The sequence below is a fragment of the Pleurodeles waltl genome, chromosome 5 (genome assembly GCF_031143425.1).
Source record: "Pleurodeles waltl isolate 20211129_DDA chromosome 5, aPleWal1.hap1.20221129, whole genome shotgun sequence".
NCBI classification, from domain to species: Eukaryota; Metazoa; Chordata; class Amphibia; order Caudata; family Salamandridae; genus Pleurodeles; species Pleurodeles waltl.
The window spans coordinates 363,017,047-363,035,777 of record NC_090444.1 but is presented as its reverse complement, the minus strand read 5'-3'; the positions used below and the strand labels follow the sequence as shown (position 1 = coordinate 363,035,777).

At 43.6% G+C, this 18,731-nt stretch overlaps 1 protein-coding gene across 2 annotated transcripts in view; it reads right to left on the bottom strand.

Annotated features, from left to right (window-relative positions):
- TASP1 (taspase 1) overlaps window positions 1-18,731 on the bottom strand; it is a 628,686-nt gene that overhangs the window by 71,574 nt on the left and 538,381 nt on the right. For both annotated transcript variants that reach the window (XM_069234107.1, XM_069234108.1), the window contains one exon: window positions 9,349-9,422. In XM_069234107.1, coding sequence (XP_069090208.1) covers window positions 9,349-9,422 — 74 coding nt within the window. The remainder of the gene's footprint in view (window positions 1-9,348; window positions 9,423-18,731) is intronic.

The window sequence follows — 18,731 nt, the reverse complement described above, 5'->3', positions numbered from 1 at the left end:
TTGCTGAATGCTAAAGAGATACTGGCACAAAGTATCAAAATAGGGTATCTCTTCGGGTAGATCCCTGAATTGGAAATAATGTGAAGTAACTGTTGTGTACATGACAGTTCTGATTCAAACCACCTTTTCCTACAAGGCTGTTGGATTAACTGCATTCCTAAAACAGCTGCTACGCTTGTCATCAATAAAACTGAGATGAGCCACCATCCTGTAGAGGACTGAAGAACACATAATTGAAAAGACAACCAATGCAGGATTATGTGACCAAAATCTAAATACCCCCCTAACTCTTAAGCAATAGCTAATCTGCTATCTGCTTGTTCTGTTGAGGTTTGATAGACTTGAAGTACTGAATGTAAAAAGTACAAATAATGGTGAATTTGGATGAAGCATACAAGATCTTGTTAAAAAACATATTGCCATGTAGATCATATAATTAGACCTTCCAGGCAAACATCAATAATGTTCTATAGCAGTGGTTCCCAACCTTTTGACTTCTGTGGACCCCCACTTTATCATTACTGGAATCTCGGGACACCCACTGACTCACTATTGGAATCCGGGGACCCCCATTGAGTCATTACTGAAAGCTGGGGACCTAATCTGTTAATATTTTTTTATTTTCTAAGCAGTCACGGATCCTCTGAGGAGGCTTCGCTATCCCCCAGGGGTCCCCAGACCACAGGTTGGGAACCATTGTTTTATAGGGTCTACTGGTCTTTAAAGGAAGAAATTAAAAATAGTGGCTTCCATTGAGCTTTTAAGCGCTGGGTATAAGTTACTTTAAACCTGTCATGTAACTTTAAAAATAGGAGATGAGTTTCAAAACTGTACATCTTACCTTCATGAAAAGAAATGGAGGTCCTAGTACGCTACAAGTCAGAGCGTGTTATCAAAGCAGTTTGTGTATAGAATTAACCTCTATACTACTCTGAGGGTCAAGGCAAGTAGCGTGTAGAGGAACCTCTTCAACCATTTAATGAGAAGCCATACCACAAAGTTCCCTTATCAATAAAGACACATTTGTTTGAACTCAAACAGATGTGAAGCAGACTGGAAGGTGATATGGGAAAATTCCCAAATAATAAAATAAAGATCCCCTACGAGTCTATGCCATCTGTGTGAGTTTTAGGAAACGCTGCACAGACTGTTTCAGTAAATATTTGTGACTCCTGCTAAATGGACCAGGTCTAAGGACATGCCATGGTGTAATTTCCATTTATAGATCTCCCCAACATCAGAGAGGATGGCAGTGAGTAACAATTTGCCTTTTGTGATAGAGCATGCATATGCATATAGTTGGTTTTGCCAGCATGCACCACAGAGGTTTCTGACTTGGGTATACAAAGAGATAGCTGTAAGAACAATATGTATCCACAGATCATTTAACTAATGATTCATCTTCTGATCCTATTAAGGTCAGAATTTAATCAGCATAGCTCTTTAAAAACTCTCCATATGGGAGAGAATTACTAGCCACAGGTACCCCTAGATTTATCAAGCGAACTACCTTGCTCAAGTCTGATAATATTTTATACTTGTATATATACTGCTACTTCAGGTAGACGTTCTACCTTTTGTGGTTTCCAAAGCATGGAAGAATAGCGAGCATATAGGTCGAGTAGTGTTGCAATAACAACCTGTGGTCTATGCAGCTTCTGGAGACTAGCAGCAGTAAGCAAATTTAATCAGATACTTGTTCCACTAAAGGAAAACATTGAATCACTGATGAGGCAAAGCTTTCACCACTGACATGGCATAGTTTAAGACTCTTGTATCATTAACAACACGTAGCAGGAATTTGAGTGATAAAGCAAGAGTAATGAAAAAAGAAAGATTTTCTTGAATAGATTTTTTTCGTGCATAAAAACACCAGACATAACTTAATTACTGACAATCAGTAAAAATCATTAAAACAAGCAAATGCTTTGATGGATAAAACATGAAAGAACAGAGCAAAGTTTTAGACAATATAAACTTCAAACATTTATACATAAGGGGTAGTTTCTTCCTAAAAACATAATTCTCTGTGGGAATACAGTCATAAGCACTTTCAATCAATCAATCAGTCTTTTTTAAAGCGCAACACTATCATCCCTAGGAGTATCTGGGTGCTGAGGTTGCTGTGCCTGAGTCGAAAAGCCAGATATTGAGTTGCTTTCTGAAGTCTGCCAGGGAGGGTGTCGTTCGGAGGTGGAGGATATTCCAGGCTTTGGCGGTGACCTAGACAAAGGGCGGCCCCCGTTGCGGGGGTGATGGGTGTTGGGGACATGTGTGAGGGCGAGTGAGGTAGAGTGCAGGTGTCTTAAGGGAAGATGGAAGTTCAGTCGGTGGTTGATGTAGGAAGGTCCTTGTTTGTGGAGGGCTTTGTAGGCGTGTGTGAGCGTCTTGAACAGGTGTCTTTTCTGGACAGGGAGCCAGTGGAGTTTCCTGAGGTGAGGTGTGATGTGGGTACACTTGGGGAGGTCCAGGATGAGTCTGGCTGTTGCTTTCTGTATTGTCCGGAGTCTTCTGAGGAGCTGATATTGTGGAGTCTGTCGATGAGGGTGACAGTGTCGAATGCTGCAGACAGTTCAAGGAGAATGAAAGCCACTGTTTCTCCTTGGTCGATGTAGTCTGTTGCGACGATGAGCGCGGTGTCGGTGCTATGGTTGGTCTGTAAACGTGATTGTGATGGGTCGAGTAGGTGGTTTCGTTCTAGGTAGTCGGTGTGATGTCGGTTGATGGCTTTCTCAAGTACATTGACTGGGTATGAGAGCAGGGAGATCGGTTAGTAGTTCTCGAGGTCACTGGGGTCGGCTGAGGGTTTCTTTAGGAGGGGTCTGATGTCTGCGTGCTTCCATCCATCTGGGAAGGATGCTGTGGAGATGGAAGCATTGAAAAGGTTGGTGAGTTCAGTGTTGTTTATGTTGCATCTGAGGTTAAAGAGATGGTGGGGCAGGGGTCGGTGGGTGCCCCCGAGTGGATGGGCCGCAGTGTTATGGGCGTCAAGTGGGGGCCAGGTGGTTATGGCTGAGCGGGGATTTGGAGGTTGAAAGAGGTTGTCAAGGCTGAGTGAGGTGGATAGAGGGTTAAAGTTGTTCTAGATGTTGGCAATCTTGCTGTGGAAGTAGTCAGATAGTGAGTCGCAGAGCTGTTCGGAGGGGAGTACTGTGTTTTATGTGGCAGTCGGGTTGGAGAATGCGTTGATAATTGTGAAGAGTTCCTTGTTGTGGTCGGCTGCATCATTGATGCAGTTTGTGATGGCTGCTCTTTTGGTCTCCTTGATGTGCCCCTGGTAGTCGTTGAGTGCTGCTTTGTGCGCGGCTCTGTCAGACAGGTCTTTGGAGATGCACCATAGCTTCTCGAGTAGAAGACAGTTGCGCTTGGTGGTTCTGCAGTGTACCAGTGGGCTTGTTTTGATGTTCTGTTGGCTTTTGCTGGTTTCAAAGGGGTGACTTTGTCAGAGCTTTTGCTGATCCAGGCAGAGAAGCTGTGGACGGCCTGGTCAAGGTTGCCTGACATGTTGGGTGGTGTGGTGCTGAAAGCCTGCGTCCATTGGCTCTCAGTTACTTTTCCCCAGCTGCGGTGGGTGGCCTATGCTGCTTGGTGATGGTGTGCTGGGTCTCAGAGATGGGACAATGGACGATTGTGGGGTCGGTCCAGGAGAGTTCCGTGGTGTGGGTGAATTGGATTCTGTCACTGGAGGAGAAGATGGTGTTGGGGATGAGTCTGGCTATGTGAGTGGGTTTGGAGACTGGTTGGGTGATTTTGATGTTGTAGAGGTTCTCCAGTAGGGGTATGGAGTTGGCGTCTTTGGGGTACTCGATGTGGAAGTTGAGGCTGCCGAGCAGCATGTACTGGAGGGAGTCGATGGTTAGGGGGGTGATGATGTTGCTGATAGCGTTGCAGAATGCTGGCTGGCATCCTGGTGGTCTGTATACGTGGGTACCTCTTATGGTTGTCTTGGCATAGATGTGTAGTAGGAAGTTAAGGTGATCCATGACAGCTGTTGTGTCATTGTTCGTGAAGGAGCACTGGATGGCTTCCTTGAATATTATGGCGATTCCTCAGCTGTGCTTGTTGGGGTGTGGTCCTGGTGGATCATCTGGTACCTCTTGGGGGTGGCGATGTCAGAGCTGGAAGAGGGGTTGATCCATGTTTCGGTGATGAAGACAACGTCTGAGGTGAGGGTGGTGATAGTGTCCCAGATTTCCATGGCATGTTTGCAGAGGGGGTGGGTGTTGAGCAGGATGCCTTGAAGCGGTTCTAGGTCAAGGCCGTCTTCTGAAAGGCAGTGGTGTTTGGTCCTGTGTAGGTAGCTGGTTCTATGAGGCAAAAGAAGCGACAGTGGTGCCAGGCAAAAGGTCTATCGGTGGAGTGCGGGGAGGACGTGCAGCAGCGGGAGTCTTGGCGTCCGGTGTTGAGGAGCAGGAGCTTGTCTAATGAGAAGCGGCGGATGTTGGGAGGACTAGGGGTCCTGCCTCTGGGCGTCGTCCAGGCGTGGGTGGGCGCCGACGGGCTTGCGTTTGGCGCACCAGAACCACTCCTTCTGCATGGCCACAGTGAGGCCAGCATTAAGTATGTCTGGTAGTGGTGTGGGGGAGACAGAAAGTGCAGGAAGGTGGGAAACAGCGAGGAGGTGGCCCTGGGGTCCGGAGCCTGGCACTGGGCAGCAGGAGTAAGGCTGGCCATGAGGCTGGCAGGCAGCAGGGGAGCAGAAATATCTGCTCACTGGGGACGAGCTGCAGCCGACATTTAGTATGCCTGCAAAGGGTGCAGGGGAGGCGGCAAGCACATGAGTTGGGAAACTGTGAGCACGTGGCCCTGGGGTGCCTGGGGACAGGTGGCCCTGGGGTCAGCAGCCTGGCAGTGGGCAGAAAAAGCAAGGCTGGCTGCAAGGCTTGCAGGCCGCAGGGGAACCGGAATATCTGCACCATAGCGCTCTAATTTAGGAAAGAGTTGAAGACTCACCTATTTAAACAATGTTACATCACAATACATTAACCGTACACAATTCAGCTTCCTCTCCTATTACTCTTTGATTTATTGCTTGTTTTTGACCACATATGGCACTCCACAGACTTTGGGTTAGATTTGGTTGGGAGAAAACTGAACTGTTCCTTTAAGGCACAGTACATCTCCAGTATCCCATCATGCCCCATAGATGGCAGTTCAGCCAGTTGTTTTTTTAAAGGAGATAATGAATCATATGAAAACTGAGATCAATTAACTTTGCCTCTTTTCTTGAAAGAAGCGAGAATTGCTTATGCCTATTATTTAAATTCCATGGAGGAGAAATAGGATTTAAAGTACGAAACTATTCTTTCTCCCCAGGAGATCTTCATTTTAAGTTACAACAGTCAATAGATTACCAGGCCCATCTCTATGAAACTATAACATTTGGAGAAGATAAGGCAAAGGTAAAAGAGCAACAGTGCAATAACCAAACAGAGTACGAAAAGAGGCTTGCTTCACTTAGGCAGCTGTTCTGGAATCTGTGTCAGGGCAACAGTCCCTTCTATAAGTATGTATGGCCCCCAAGTGGCGGTTTTATAAATATCAGCAATCTAAATGATTCATAATAAAGCCGCAGTAGCGGCCCTACCTCTTGCAAAACGAGCCTTGAACCTACCAGGCAAAGTCTTGTTGACTGTACTGTAACACAGTAAAATATAGGACACAACCCAAAACAAAATGGACTATTTAGAAGTAGCTAAACTAGTTCGTACTGGACTATATTTAACAACAGATGGTCAGATTGCCTAATTCTTTAATTTTATCAAAACTAATTATTTAAACTTTTTAACTCAACTTGAAGAATACAAAGAAAGAAAGTTGAAAGGGAAATTGTTTGGGTTACATGAAAATATGAGTCAAGTTTAGGAAGAAAACTAGGATGGGTTCCCATAATCACTTCTTCCACATGAAATATAGTGAAAGGTTCTTTACAATATAAGGCCCAAATTTCACTAACCGTCTAAATTTGACCAGAAAAGCAGTCTTTTTAGGGGATATGCTGGAGGGATGCCTTATTGATAGGCTCAAAGCAAGGGGGCACATTAATTTGGAAAGGACACGTTTAACTCTAGGAATTAGAACATCTCCTTGAGGGAGGATAAATTGCTCAATCCTTTCCAGAAAGTACTTGAAACCCAGAACTTTTTAAAAAGAGGTCTGTGAAGGATTTTGTACTGAAAACTTTAATGGCTGCAAGATGTACCTTCACAGAAGAAACTGGCTGCCCTAACTTTGCTAAATCTTATGTCAGATTTAAATGTCTACATTGCAAGAGTTCAGGAGCCAAGCTGTCAAGCTTCTCTAAGCCCACTGGTTTAAATGCTTTCAACTCAGCTTTAGTTTGTTGCATTTCTTCGTCCAGGTGAGCTTTGTTGTTTCAGAAAAAGAGATTTAAAATCCTTTGTTGAGCTTCCTGTTAACCTCGGAGACAGATCAACGAAGAACGGTGAAGAGCTATACAACGACAATAACCGTGGGTCTGCAAAGTCGGCAACATCAGCAGCTGCACTGATCACTTAGTTGGCTACTATCCTGCCACTTTGCAGTACACCTAAAGGTAACTGGTCTTGACATCTATAAAGATTCTCCTACAGAGACCTATGGTTTTATCAAAGAAGTGTAATGGCACTGGTATTTTTATAGTGGAGTCTGTTGTATTGCAGAACGTCCTATCTACCAAACCCATCTCTTACTTTCCTTCTCAGGAGGCAAGGTAGAGGCAGGCAGCAAGGGATGGTGTTTTCTTGCTGCACCCACAATTTCAGGAAGAGGATCTGCATGCAGGGTCCTGCTCAGAGGGTTGTACTTCTTTGGCAACTGTGAAAATGCTGACTTGGCTGAAGTGGAAGTTAGGAACAACTCCACTGCAGGTTCAAGAAATCCTGGAACCAACTTCAGCAAAGGTTGAGCAGAATATCAAGGATGTAGCATCTCAAGTACTACTGAAAACTTAGGTTAAAACATCAGAATTAGTATATTAGGATTGTTGGCCTCTTTCACCAAAACATCACTGAAAGCAGAGATTTCGTTAATATCATAGTTCGAGTAAGTGTGATGAGAAAATCTTGAGTGTCCCGAACAACTGAACCAACACTTTTACCTTGACCAATGAGGAGATCTAGAAAAGTGTCTAGACCCAATGATGTGCAACAACGAGAATGTTAACATCTACTGATACGTCTAAAATATCTCCTAGGTCTGGACCATGTTCTAGAAGCTCTCAGTTCCCTAGCTGCCATCACCCAAGTCTCAGCAGGTCACAGAGGAGCAACCAGAGGAGGTAGAATCAGAGGAGATAGAGTTGGTGTAGGTAGCATAGGTGGAGGAGGAGCTAAAGAATGTGCAAAAAGAGGTGACAGTGCTGGATGAGGTTCTGAAGCAGCTGCATCCTGAGTGAGCTCTGAAACAGAAGAAAAGTAAGTGCTGACAAGCCATCTTTGGCTAGAGACCTTGAGTAGTCTAGAAATCTCCTTTTTTCAATGTGCAGACCAAGTTAACGGAATGTGCTTTGAGATGATAAACGTCTAATCTCTGCTTGACGTTGTGCCTCCTCTTCACAGTGAGCACGTAGTGACAGAGACCACCTTCAACATCATAAAGCTCAATGTCAAACAGGCCCATTTTCTTCTCTTGATGTGGGATGTCTAGTTGGATTTTCTCTGGTCTTTGGAGAAAGTGGAAGCAACAGAAGGTAGGAGAAACACCCTGTGCACAGCCTTTAGTTGTTCTAGGTGCTTCTTTATGTCTGCACAGCTCTTCCTGAAAACCATGATGTCTTATCTTCTCCCTGTTCTTTAAAGTTATTTACAGAAGAGTTACTTTTTTTAAGTAAGCGCTCGAAAACTGGCCAATAGCAACTGTTATAGGCTGCTCTAAAATGTTTTTCACAGAACAAAGTGACTTTAAAAAAAAAAACAAAAAAAAAAAATATTTTTAGCCAACATATGCTGTAAAACAAAGTGTTCCAGGAGCCCGAGCACGGGCAGGACTGTTCAGTACTTAAGGCCTATAACATAGATCCACTGGAGGAGAACGTTTCTTTCACACATTAGAAAACACTTAGCTTGAGTCTATATATGTGTGTGTGTGTGTGTGTGTGTAAGTCTACCTTGGCATTTAATGATCTGGGCTGATAAAGATAATAAAGCAGCTTCAGTAAAAAATCATGGATTGGCGCCCTGTGGTTTGAGATTTACAATTAGACAGCCGAAAGCCAAATATGTTTCAGTGGAGTAAATCTTGACAGACACTTAGGAAACTAGTAGAGAACAATGGGGGGAGATATCAGACATGTACAGACATCATTTCTATCTGACAATCTTCCACAGTTATGTATCTTAGGAATCCTTATTGTGTGATTTAAAATCAGGAGTTTACTCTACCATATCTATAGTGGTGCCATGCTTTATTTCAACAGGGTGGAAAAGGATCACTATCCATCCTCAATTACTTATTTTTAGTCATCATGACCTACATTCTAGTGTTTGGCATAGAGCCATAATGCCCTTGAATTCATCAGTAACTCTAATATAATGTGTTATATACTAATTATGGGACTTGTTAAACCATTGACAGAACACAACAATCAACATCTGAAACAGAAAGGCTAGGCTACGAATGACTGTATCCTGAAATCAATACGCAATTGGGTTTACTCTTTTTCCCACCTCCATTATTCATGCATCTGGCCAATGGCATCACATCAAAGAAGGCATGAGTTAAGGATTGCAAAAAACAACACAGACCACACAACAGTCTGCCACTCTGATCTTAAATTCACTTTATGTCAGATAGTCAAGCAAGACATTGGTTGTACTATATAAGGAAAAGAGAGCAAGACGTAAATTGAGATGCAAAAGCTGAAACAACTTAGAGAAAAAAAGGCTGAAGAAAAGAACATGGGAGTCAGTGATAAAAGGACAAAAAGGGGTATACATAAATTCTTAATGCTAAAAATATAACTGAAGTTGATACATAGTGGACTTAACTGAGGGCATGCTTCCTCATGAGGAGTAGAGTGCCTGCTCCCACCATCACCTTTTCCAAACGACTAGGAGAGCTATTTTGAGTCTCACTATGAGGCAATAGTATTGGAGACAGTGAAGCCGCACAAAAGATACCTCAAAAAATTAAGAAGTCCAGTACCTTGTGCTACCTTACACAAAAGTACATACATAAGCAAGAAGTCCAAAGCCTTTTAGGTTCGTAATCAAGAAAACAGTAGCCTTTCAGTTAGTGTAATGTCTTTAGATGAATACAATTCAGACATCCTTTGTGGTATAAAGTCCACTAAACAATTTGTGCTACTGCTAGGTATACACAGCATGTTTTTCATATACTATTTCTTACCTTTGCTTTTCCATCCTGAGCAGACATGTATCCAACACACATGCTTTCTGTTGTGTGACTCCAGAGAAACTCAACTACGAAAAACACAAATTAACACAGTCATTTGTTTTCATATTACTGATTCCACCATTTAACACAGTAATGTTTTTGATAAACTTAAATGATTTTAAGATCTTTTAATTATTAACCAAATCTGGATATGCTACCACATTTGCCATATAAAACACATGACTGATAAATGTGGAGAAAATGCAACCTAATATTTACCTATCATCCTTTAGATGTTGTTTTATTTTTCTGTTACTTAAAGTCAGGTAGATTCTAGGTAGACAGATAGGTAGAAAGGTGGCATTTTTTTTTTACAAAGCTTGCTATATCATAAATTGATTTATTCTTGTGGGGCAAAACCACAATCCGAGCTACCTGAATTTCTCCACTTCTGTAAGATTTATGACTACAGTTAACATCATTTACAAAGTTTGAGACCATTTTCTTTTATCCTCTAGTAGGCAGCTGGAGCACCTAGGGCATGCTTAGCTGCATCTGAACCAGGCTCTGGGCGCAGACTTGATGTGCCTATATCTAGTTGCTAAAGAGGAACTACTTTGCCTGACTTGCATCTTTGTGCATATAAGCTTTCCACTCTTTCACATGCTTTTCTCACTCCTTTATACGCTGACTGCACACTCCTGTAGATTTCTCTTGGTATTTCCGTTCCTGTGTCACATACTTTGAATGCAAAGACTATGGTTATTAACTCAGGATTGCTACTCAAACACAGCATTTTCATGTATGTTTTCGTGAACCTATCAGTCAACATTGGGTTGATTTACTAGTCATTACAAAAAGGCATGATATGGATGGACTCATCAGATCAAGATAGAGCTATTATTTTCTCTAATGGTTTCAAATGCTTCATGGCAATCAATCATGCTTGATGAGTAATGGCACTGCCTCTGTGTGAATATTTGGGTATGCTATATGATATGGCTGTGAGGGCTTATCGTGCAGTACACTCTCAAATACTGTTTTGGATCCAATCAGGTACGTTTACATAACCTAAAGCTCAACCCCAGATAGCTGTGGCTGCGAGCAGTAAGGCTTAGCAAAGAAACAATGTGTAAAGCATTTAACAGCAGCACCGAACAACAAAATAAGAAAGCTACGTCACACGAAAGAAAGAAGAAAAACAATTTATAACAAGCATTTGTAATGCAATAAGTCTCGCATTTGCAAGAGTTAGAGCTACTGGCGTTGTAAATGCCTAATTGTACATTCCTTGCCACATAAATTGGTCAACGCTGCCTCACAACTTGGTCCTTTCCTGCTACACAATTCCAGAGGCCCTGCATATAACTAAAGCACTTCCATTTACCTTCTTTCTCTATCTGCAACAAAAGACGGACATGTTGCCATTTAGCATCCTAACTTAAATTGGCATGCTAATTACAATAGAATACCACTTTCACCACCCCACCATCAGAGTTGCTGGCTGGCTAACACAATTCCCAAAAAATAGACACAAGATAGCCACGGAGGTGTAACAAGAGAAATAAACTAGAAGGGTCAGCCAAGCATATCAAGAGTGTATAAATAGGTGTAGTGTAATAAGTATGTTACTTTGGCCTGAATCATGGTCATAATTGCAATAAGGAGTCAATCAGTGACAATGCAACAGGAGTCTAAATACAGAAACTCGGATGTGGGTGGTATAATCAGACAAATATATTTTGACATATACTGGATTTCAAGCACAACTTAATCATTATCTTTTCGTGTACAATAAACATCAAAATGAACTGTCTTATTCAAGATCTAGGCTAATATTAGGCACACTGGAGAGGCATTTTCTCAACTAAATATTTCTGAGCATATTCATGTGCAGCAAGGGAGTTATTTATATATTCCTGGGTGAAATATATTCATAATGATGGAAGACATGGTATGGTGTTTAAAGCTACTATGTGATCTAATATATCACGCCACACAGAACAGAGATACATTTCCAGACGCCCAATACAAGTTGCTCGCTTTAATTTTGCAGTAGAGGTTTTATTTTTATTTTTCAGGTTTGCAAATACGCTTGCTTTTTAATATGAAAGAGTTACGTACCAAGGTTTAAGTGGTTTGTAGGAAAGGCAAAGGTGTGACCATGTGTTATATGGAACAAAGTACACCCTGGCATACATTATAAGGATATTGCAAGTCACCTCAGAGTTCCATAACCTTATAAAGGAACTCTGCCTTGTTTCTCTATATGGTTATGGAACTTCTCAGTGACTTGCAATATCGCTATAATATACGACAGAGGGTACTTTATCCCTTACATCATTTTTTTTTTTTTTTTTTAGCAAAATAAGAATTGCAAAGGTGTTAGTGGGGAAGCAACATGGAATATTCCGAGGACAGGTGTGGAAGACAAACTTTTCAGTTACCTCCAGTAAGTTGGGAAAGAGGATGCAAACTTACCATCCATTTCCCGGTTCTTGCTGAAGTGGGTGGAAGCTTACCAGCAATCTCAAAGGGATTGCTGAAGTAAACAGGGTTTACCAGCAATCTCTTAAGAGCCACTGAAGTAGATGGCTGCCTGTCAACTGTCCTACTAGACCAATGGAAAGTGAGGCCAGAGGGTCAAAGTGTTTGGGAAGTGGATGGAAGCATAACTGCTAAATCAGAACATTTGGTCAAGTCAAGGTAGTCTGCCAAACAGCCGCAATGAGTTGGCCAGGTAGGTGGAAGCCTATCAATCACCTCCAGGGGGCTGGAAACAAGTATGCATGTCAATCAGCAGTAGGTCTCCAAATAATCAGTGGAATGAATAAAGATAACCAATTCATTTTCAAACCAGCTGACAAAGTGTAGGTTGTGTTACCACACATCTCCAAGGGTAATGATATGAATAGAAGTCTATTAGTCTCCAGGAGATCGATCACGTAGGTGAGACCCTACATGCAGTGTCATAAGGATTGTTGAATATGATGAGGCTGACTATAATCACAAGTGATTGATTTGTCAGAAATCTCGAATTGGTTTTTGAAAGTGCAGTAGCCTAAGAGAGTTGAAGTGTGGAAAACAAGCCGTACCTGCAGACCTGGAAATGCACGGACAGCCTAAGGGCATTGGCCGAGAAAATGGAGGTGTAGTAACTATCCTGCAGTGTTTTGGGGATGAATACAAAACACTTGCTCTAACCTAAGAATTATCAATGAGAATGAAACATTCCCTGTATGTTGAAAATGTATAACGAAGGCTACCAACCATTCCAAAACATTTTAACATAATCAAAAAACCACCATGCAGTTACCAGGCTAGACAAGGAGGTGAGTGGGTCAGCCAAAGGGGGTTGAGAAGGTGTACAGAAACAAAACACATCTGTCACCAAGTGGTTAGTAATACAAACATGAGTTGTGAATTCCACCATCAATGATGGCAAGGTGGATGGAGACTCAAGGCTGTATGCAGAGGATTGGTGAGGTAGGTGGCAGCTTTGCAGCAATCTTCAAGGGTCTGACATGGGTGGCACTCTAGAAACCACCCCCAAGAGGTATGTCAGCTTATCAAAAGCATGAAAGCTATCTTTCAGGAGTTGGCACATGTACGGCGCCCTCCTACCATGTATAAAATGGTATAAATACATCTTTCAGAGTATCACCAACTGGATAGTGCTGTGGAAGAAGGCCTATCACCTAAATTCAGAAGTTGAAGCCTATTGTTGGTCATGAAGCTGGATGACTATCCCCCACTGTCTATGAGATTTACCAACGTGTAAATCTTTCCATCATTTTTGCAAGATGGATAACAGCATAAAAACTGTGTTCATGTGTTTGGTAGACGAGTGGAGGCCTAAAAGTGACCCTTGTTTTTTCTCTCCAGATTTCACTACAAATGTGAATGCATATTTGCTTTTATATATAAAAAGCAATCGAGCAACAAAATGAAACGTGACCTTTTCAAAACGGGATTTGTTTCCTTAGGTCCAAAACCTAAAGCAATCATTTTGCTACTGCATAGCCAAGTATACCTCCACCCTAACCGGCCTGGAGCCCCCCCCACATTCTTATCCATTTTGCCCAAAAAAAGGAAAGCTGCCCAGAAGGTAGGGGTGAGGACAGCATTTATCAGCAATGTAAGCATAACATTTACACCACCGTGATAAGCAGTAAAATCAAAGTGGCTTACTGCAAATACACTATGTCCAACACACTATAAACTATTAAAAATATACAAACAACTAAATACAATACTCAAATGTTTTAAGAGGCAGTTGCGAGTCTCAGGTTCTCTTTCTTCAATAATACTGATTTGCCAAACTCAGCCACCATGGTCTAGAGTCCTTCTAAAACAAGAACAAACTGCTACTCCTGGGAGAATTGTGTAGGACATATATTGGAGAAATTAATAACTAATTACACCCGTTGAACAGGGCTCAGTGAGCTCCATGTCGTCACACTATTTATCCTTTCAATAAAATCAAAGAAAACAGATGTACATTATGAGTGTGTCAGAATATATGCAGAGCACTAAACTCTGCAAATGCTGACACGCCTTCAGAATAGTTCATAAATGCCTGCTTTTACTGTCAATAGGAGAGAGATGCATATGCAACTCTGCAGCGAAGCCCTTACCTCCTGCACAGTCAGCCAAGAAATCCATTGTTATGCTTGTCTGGGGAGCAGCTAAGCACTTGAAACAGCCGCGGAACGGAGCCCACAATGCGTGTTAGACTCGTCTGTGACGGTGCCCGTTTTCATTGTTCTGTCTGGATTTGGACCAGACCTACCGCTTTACCCAAAACTTCAAGATGACCGCTACAGTTCTAAAGCATCCGGTCCCAGCACTAGCATTCCATTTTTCATGTACAAGAAGATGATAAAAGGGCAAACGTGGTGCAATATTTAGTTTACAGAAAGCAAACGATGTGCGGAATGTGAACCCTTCTCTTGGCTGTTTCTATTGTTTGTATTATTTCAATGAAGAAAGCCTGCAATGTGTGCTAGACTCGTGCAAAACACGCGCAGGAAACAAAGAAAAATAAATTCCCCCGAAAGAACAGATAAACACGACAAGCATAATTATACAATAGTTGGTCCCTGCTCCCAAAGAGAAAAAGGAGGGACAAAGAGGCATGACTGACCACTAGTAAGCAAGGATTTTTAAATGACACTGAAACAAACAAATGAAATGGCTTTAAGCGCACAAAAGACTTATGCTTAAAAGTATAAAGAGGTAGTACACTTACGCTCGACCTAAATATAGATGATATTTTTATGGATTTTTAGAGACGCTGATGAAAGAAATTCACCAGAGGGTTCCGGAAATACAGATTTGAGAAGATATTATCGCTTTTAAATGTGAACCAAACAAGCATTGGTTAACAAATCTCTGGAAACTTCTGAAAAGTTTGAAACAGTTAGGGCCAGATGTACAAAGCCATTTAGCATTTTTTAACAGACCAAATCACTATTTCAGACCATTAAGAAATGCTAAGTGGGCTTTTCATATGTACAAAGCCCTTTAAGCGGTCGCAAATTGAGATTTCTACCCAACAGAACTCGCAATTTGCAATCCCCTGAATAGGAAATCACAAGAAGGGATTACCTATTTGCGATTCCTAGGCACGTGTCCAAAGCATTTCCTAAATGCGAATTGAGCATTTAGGAAATGCAATTACCATTGACTCCAAGTCGATGGTAGCCATGTACAATTTTAAAAAAGCACCCAAAGATGTTTTTTTTTAAATGCGATAGAGCGGACACATGCCCCTAAGGCATATGTGTGCTCTACATGTGCACCACTGTTTTTGGGGTGCATCATGGGGGGGCCTTATGCCCACAGCTATCCTTGGTTTAGCATTTCCAAAATAGGAAATTGCTATTTTGAAAATGTTAAACCGGCCCTGCAGGAACAAATGGCATGGGATTTCCTATTTGCGATTTCCTAATAGCAATTCCTGCTTTGTAGGAATCACTATTAGGAAATTGTATAATGAATACATATCATTTTGCAATTCATAGATAGTGATTTCTAAAGAGTCGCTATTTAGGAAATGCAAAATTACATTTTTGTACATCTGGCCCTTAGTTTTGCTATTTGGGCCTGGGTTGGGTGACCAATTCCGGCAGGACAGAGGTCTAGGGGGCCAGAGTGGGAACTTTGGACAGTTACGTGGCCACCACAAGATTTTGAAGCAAAGTCCAAACTTTACAGGACAACCGTCATGGTCTATAATGGAATGGTCCTGATGCTGAGGGATGCAAGCAAAAGATGCTCAAAGGTTGCTCTGGTTGTGGTATGGTCGACAGCTGTGTCTTTATGAGTGCTCCTCGGTTCAGAGGTTAAGTGGGTGAACCTGACCACAGAGATCAGGGGCCCTCGAAATCCTCTGTGTTGAAGTAGCAGGCCAGCTGATGCTGGGCTACTGGTCATTCTGCACTACGGTTGGGTCACAATCCTTAGGAGGGAGCTAGTGTCCCATGGGTGCGATGAATCTGGACTTGGATAGCACTCCCGGGTCAGGCAGACTCAGGTACAACTTTTGGCTATCTCGGATTTGTCCCCTTGGGGGCCTGGCAAATGGTAACTGGCTTCCAACTTGTCGGTTTGGGCAACTTCAGCTCTTGTGTCCCTGAAGCTGGTTCCAGAACATCAGTCGACTGATCCTTGAGGTCACTGCTGTAGGTTGGGGCTGGAATTAACCTTTCCTAAGCCAGGAGCCGCAGGTACAGTCCAGCCTTTGCTAGCCTAAAATGCAGCAGGTGCAATCCATCTGATGGTTGTAGGAAAGTACCATCTTGCCTGGCATGTTACCCCCATTTTTACTTGTGTGTCAGTTTGTTTTTGCCTGTGTCACTGGGATCCTGCTAGCCAGGACCCCAGTGCTCATAGTGTGTGGCATATATGTGTTCCCTGTGTGGTGCCTAACTGTATCACTGAGGCTCTGCTAAACAGAACCTCAGTGTTTATGCTCCCTCTGCTTTTAAAACTGTCACTGCAGGCTAGTGACCATTTTTACTAATTTTGATTGGCACACTGGAACACCCTTACAATTCCATAGTATATGGTACCTAGGTACCCAGGGTATTGGGGTTCCAGGAGATCCCTATGGGCTGCAGCATTTCTTTTGCCACCCATAGGGAGCTCAGACCAATATTACACAGGACTGCCACTGCAGCCTGAGTGAAATAACGTCCACGTTATTTCACAGCCATTTTACACTGCACTTAAGTAACTTATAAGTCACCTATATGTCTAACCCTCACTTAGTGAAGGTTAGGTGCAAAGTTACAAAGTGTAAGGGCACCCTGGCACTAGCCAAGGTGCCCCCACATTGTTCAGGGCAATTTCCCCGGACTTTGTGAGTGCGGGACACCATTACACATGTGAACTACATATAATTATTGGGGTGCCAATCCCATGCATCCCCGGGGTTCCAGCATGGACCCCGGGTACTGCCAAACTAGCTCTCTGGGGTTTTCTCTGCAGCTACCACTGCTGCCAACCCTCAGACAGGTTTCTGCCCCCCTGGGAACTGGGCAGCCCAGTCCCAGGAAGGCAGAACAAAGGATTTCCTCTGCGAGAGGGTGTTACACCCTCTCCCTTTGGAAATAGGTGTTAAGGGCTGAGGAGGAGTAGCTTCCCCCAGCCTCTGGAAATGCTTTGAAGGGCACAGATGGTGCCCTCCTTGGATAAGCCAGTCTACACCGGTTCAGGAATCCTCAGCCCCTGCTCTGGCACGAAACTGGACAAAGGAAAGGGGAGTGACTACTCCCCTGTCCATCACCGCCCCAGGGGTGGTGCCCAGAGCTCCTCCAGTGTGTCCCAGACTTCTGCCATCTTCAATGCAGAGGTGTGAGGGCACAATGGAGGCCTCTGAGTGGCAGTGCCAGCAGGTGACGCCTCCTGATAGGTGCTTACTTGGTTAGGTGGCCAATGCTCTTCTGTGGGCTATTTAGGGTCTCTCCCTGTGGGTTTCTCTTCAGATAACGAATGCAACAGCTCACAAGAGTTCCTCTGCATCTCCCTCTTCGACTTCTGCCAAGGATAGACCGCTGACTGCTCCAGGACACCTGCAAAACCGCAACAAAGTAGCAAGACGACTACCAGCAACATTGTAGCACCTAATCCTGCCGGCTTTCTCAACTGTTTCCTGGTGGTGCATGCTCTGAGGGCTGTCTGCCTTCACCATGCACTGGAAGCCAAGAAGAAATCTCCTGTTGGTCGACGGAATCTTCCCCCTGCTAACGCAGGCACCAAACTTCTGCATCACCGGTCCTCTGGGTCCCCTCTCATATTGACAAGCGTGGTCCCTGGAACACAGGAGCTGGATCAAAGTGACCCCGACAGTCCAGTGGTCCTTCTGTCCAAATTTGGTGGAGGTAAGTCCTTGCCTCCCCACACCAGAGAGTAATCCTGTGTACTGCGTGATCTGCAGCTGCTAGGGCTTCTGCACACTTTTGCAAGGAATCCTTTGTGCACAGCACAGCCCAGGTCCCCAGCACTCCGTCCTGCATTGCTCAACTTGCTGAGTTGACCACTGACTTCGTGGGACCATCTTTTGTTGTGTTGAGACGACTGGCGTGCTCAGATTTCTTGAATGCCTGTTCAAGTGCTTCTGCAGGTGCTGCCTGCTTCTGCGTGGGCTCTCTGTGTTGCTGACCGCCCCCTCTGCCTCCTCCTCCAAGGGGCGACCTCCTGGTCCTTACTGGGCCCGGGCAGCACCCATTTTCTTCAACCGCGACTCTTGCAGCTAGCAAGGCTTGTTTGCGGTCTTTCTGCATGGACACAACTCTGCATCCTCCAGCATGCTGTGGGACATCTTCTGTGCAAAGGAGAAGTTCCTGGCACCTTCCGTTGTTGCAGAATCTTCAGCTTCTTCCACCCGGAGGCAGCCCTTTTGCACCTTCATCCGGGGTTTAGTGGGCTCCTGCCCCCCAGGACACTTGCGTGACTCTTGGACTTGGTCCCCTTCCTTTACAGGTCCTCAGGTCCAGGAATTCATCTTCAGTGCTTTGCAGAATCCCCTATCACGACTTTCCTGTTTTTCTGGGGGGTAGTAGGGTAACTTTACTCCTACTTTTCAGGGTCGTGGGGTGGGGTATCTTGGACACCCTTAGTGTTTTCTTACACTCCCAGCGACCATCTACACACTACACTAGGCCTTGGGGCCATTCGTAGTTCGCATTCCACTTTTGGAGTATATGGTTTATGTTGCCCCTATGCCTATTGTGTCCTATTGCATCCTATTGTATTCTACAGTGTTTGCATCCTAACTGTTTACTTACCTGAATATGGTTTGTATGAGTATTTTGTGTATCTTACTTACTTCCTGAGGGAGTATATCCTCTGAGATATCTTTGGCACATTGTCACTAAAATAAAGTACCT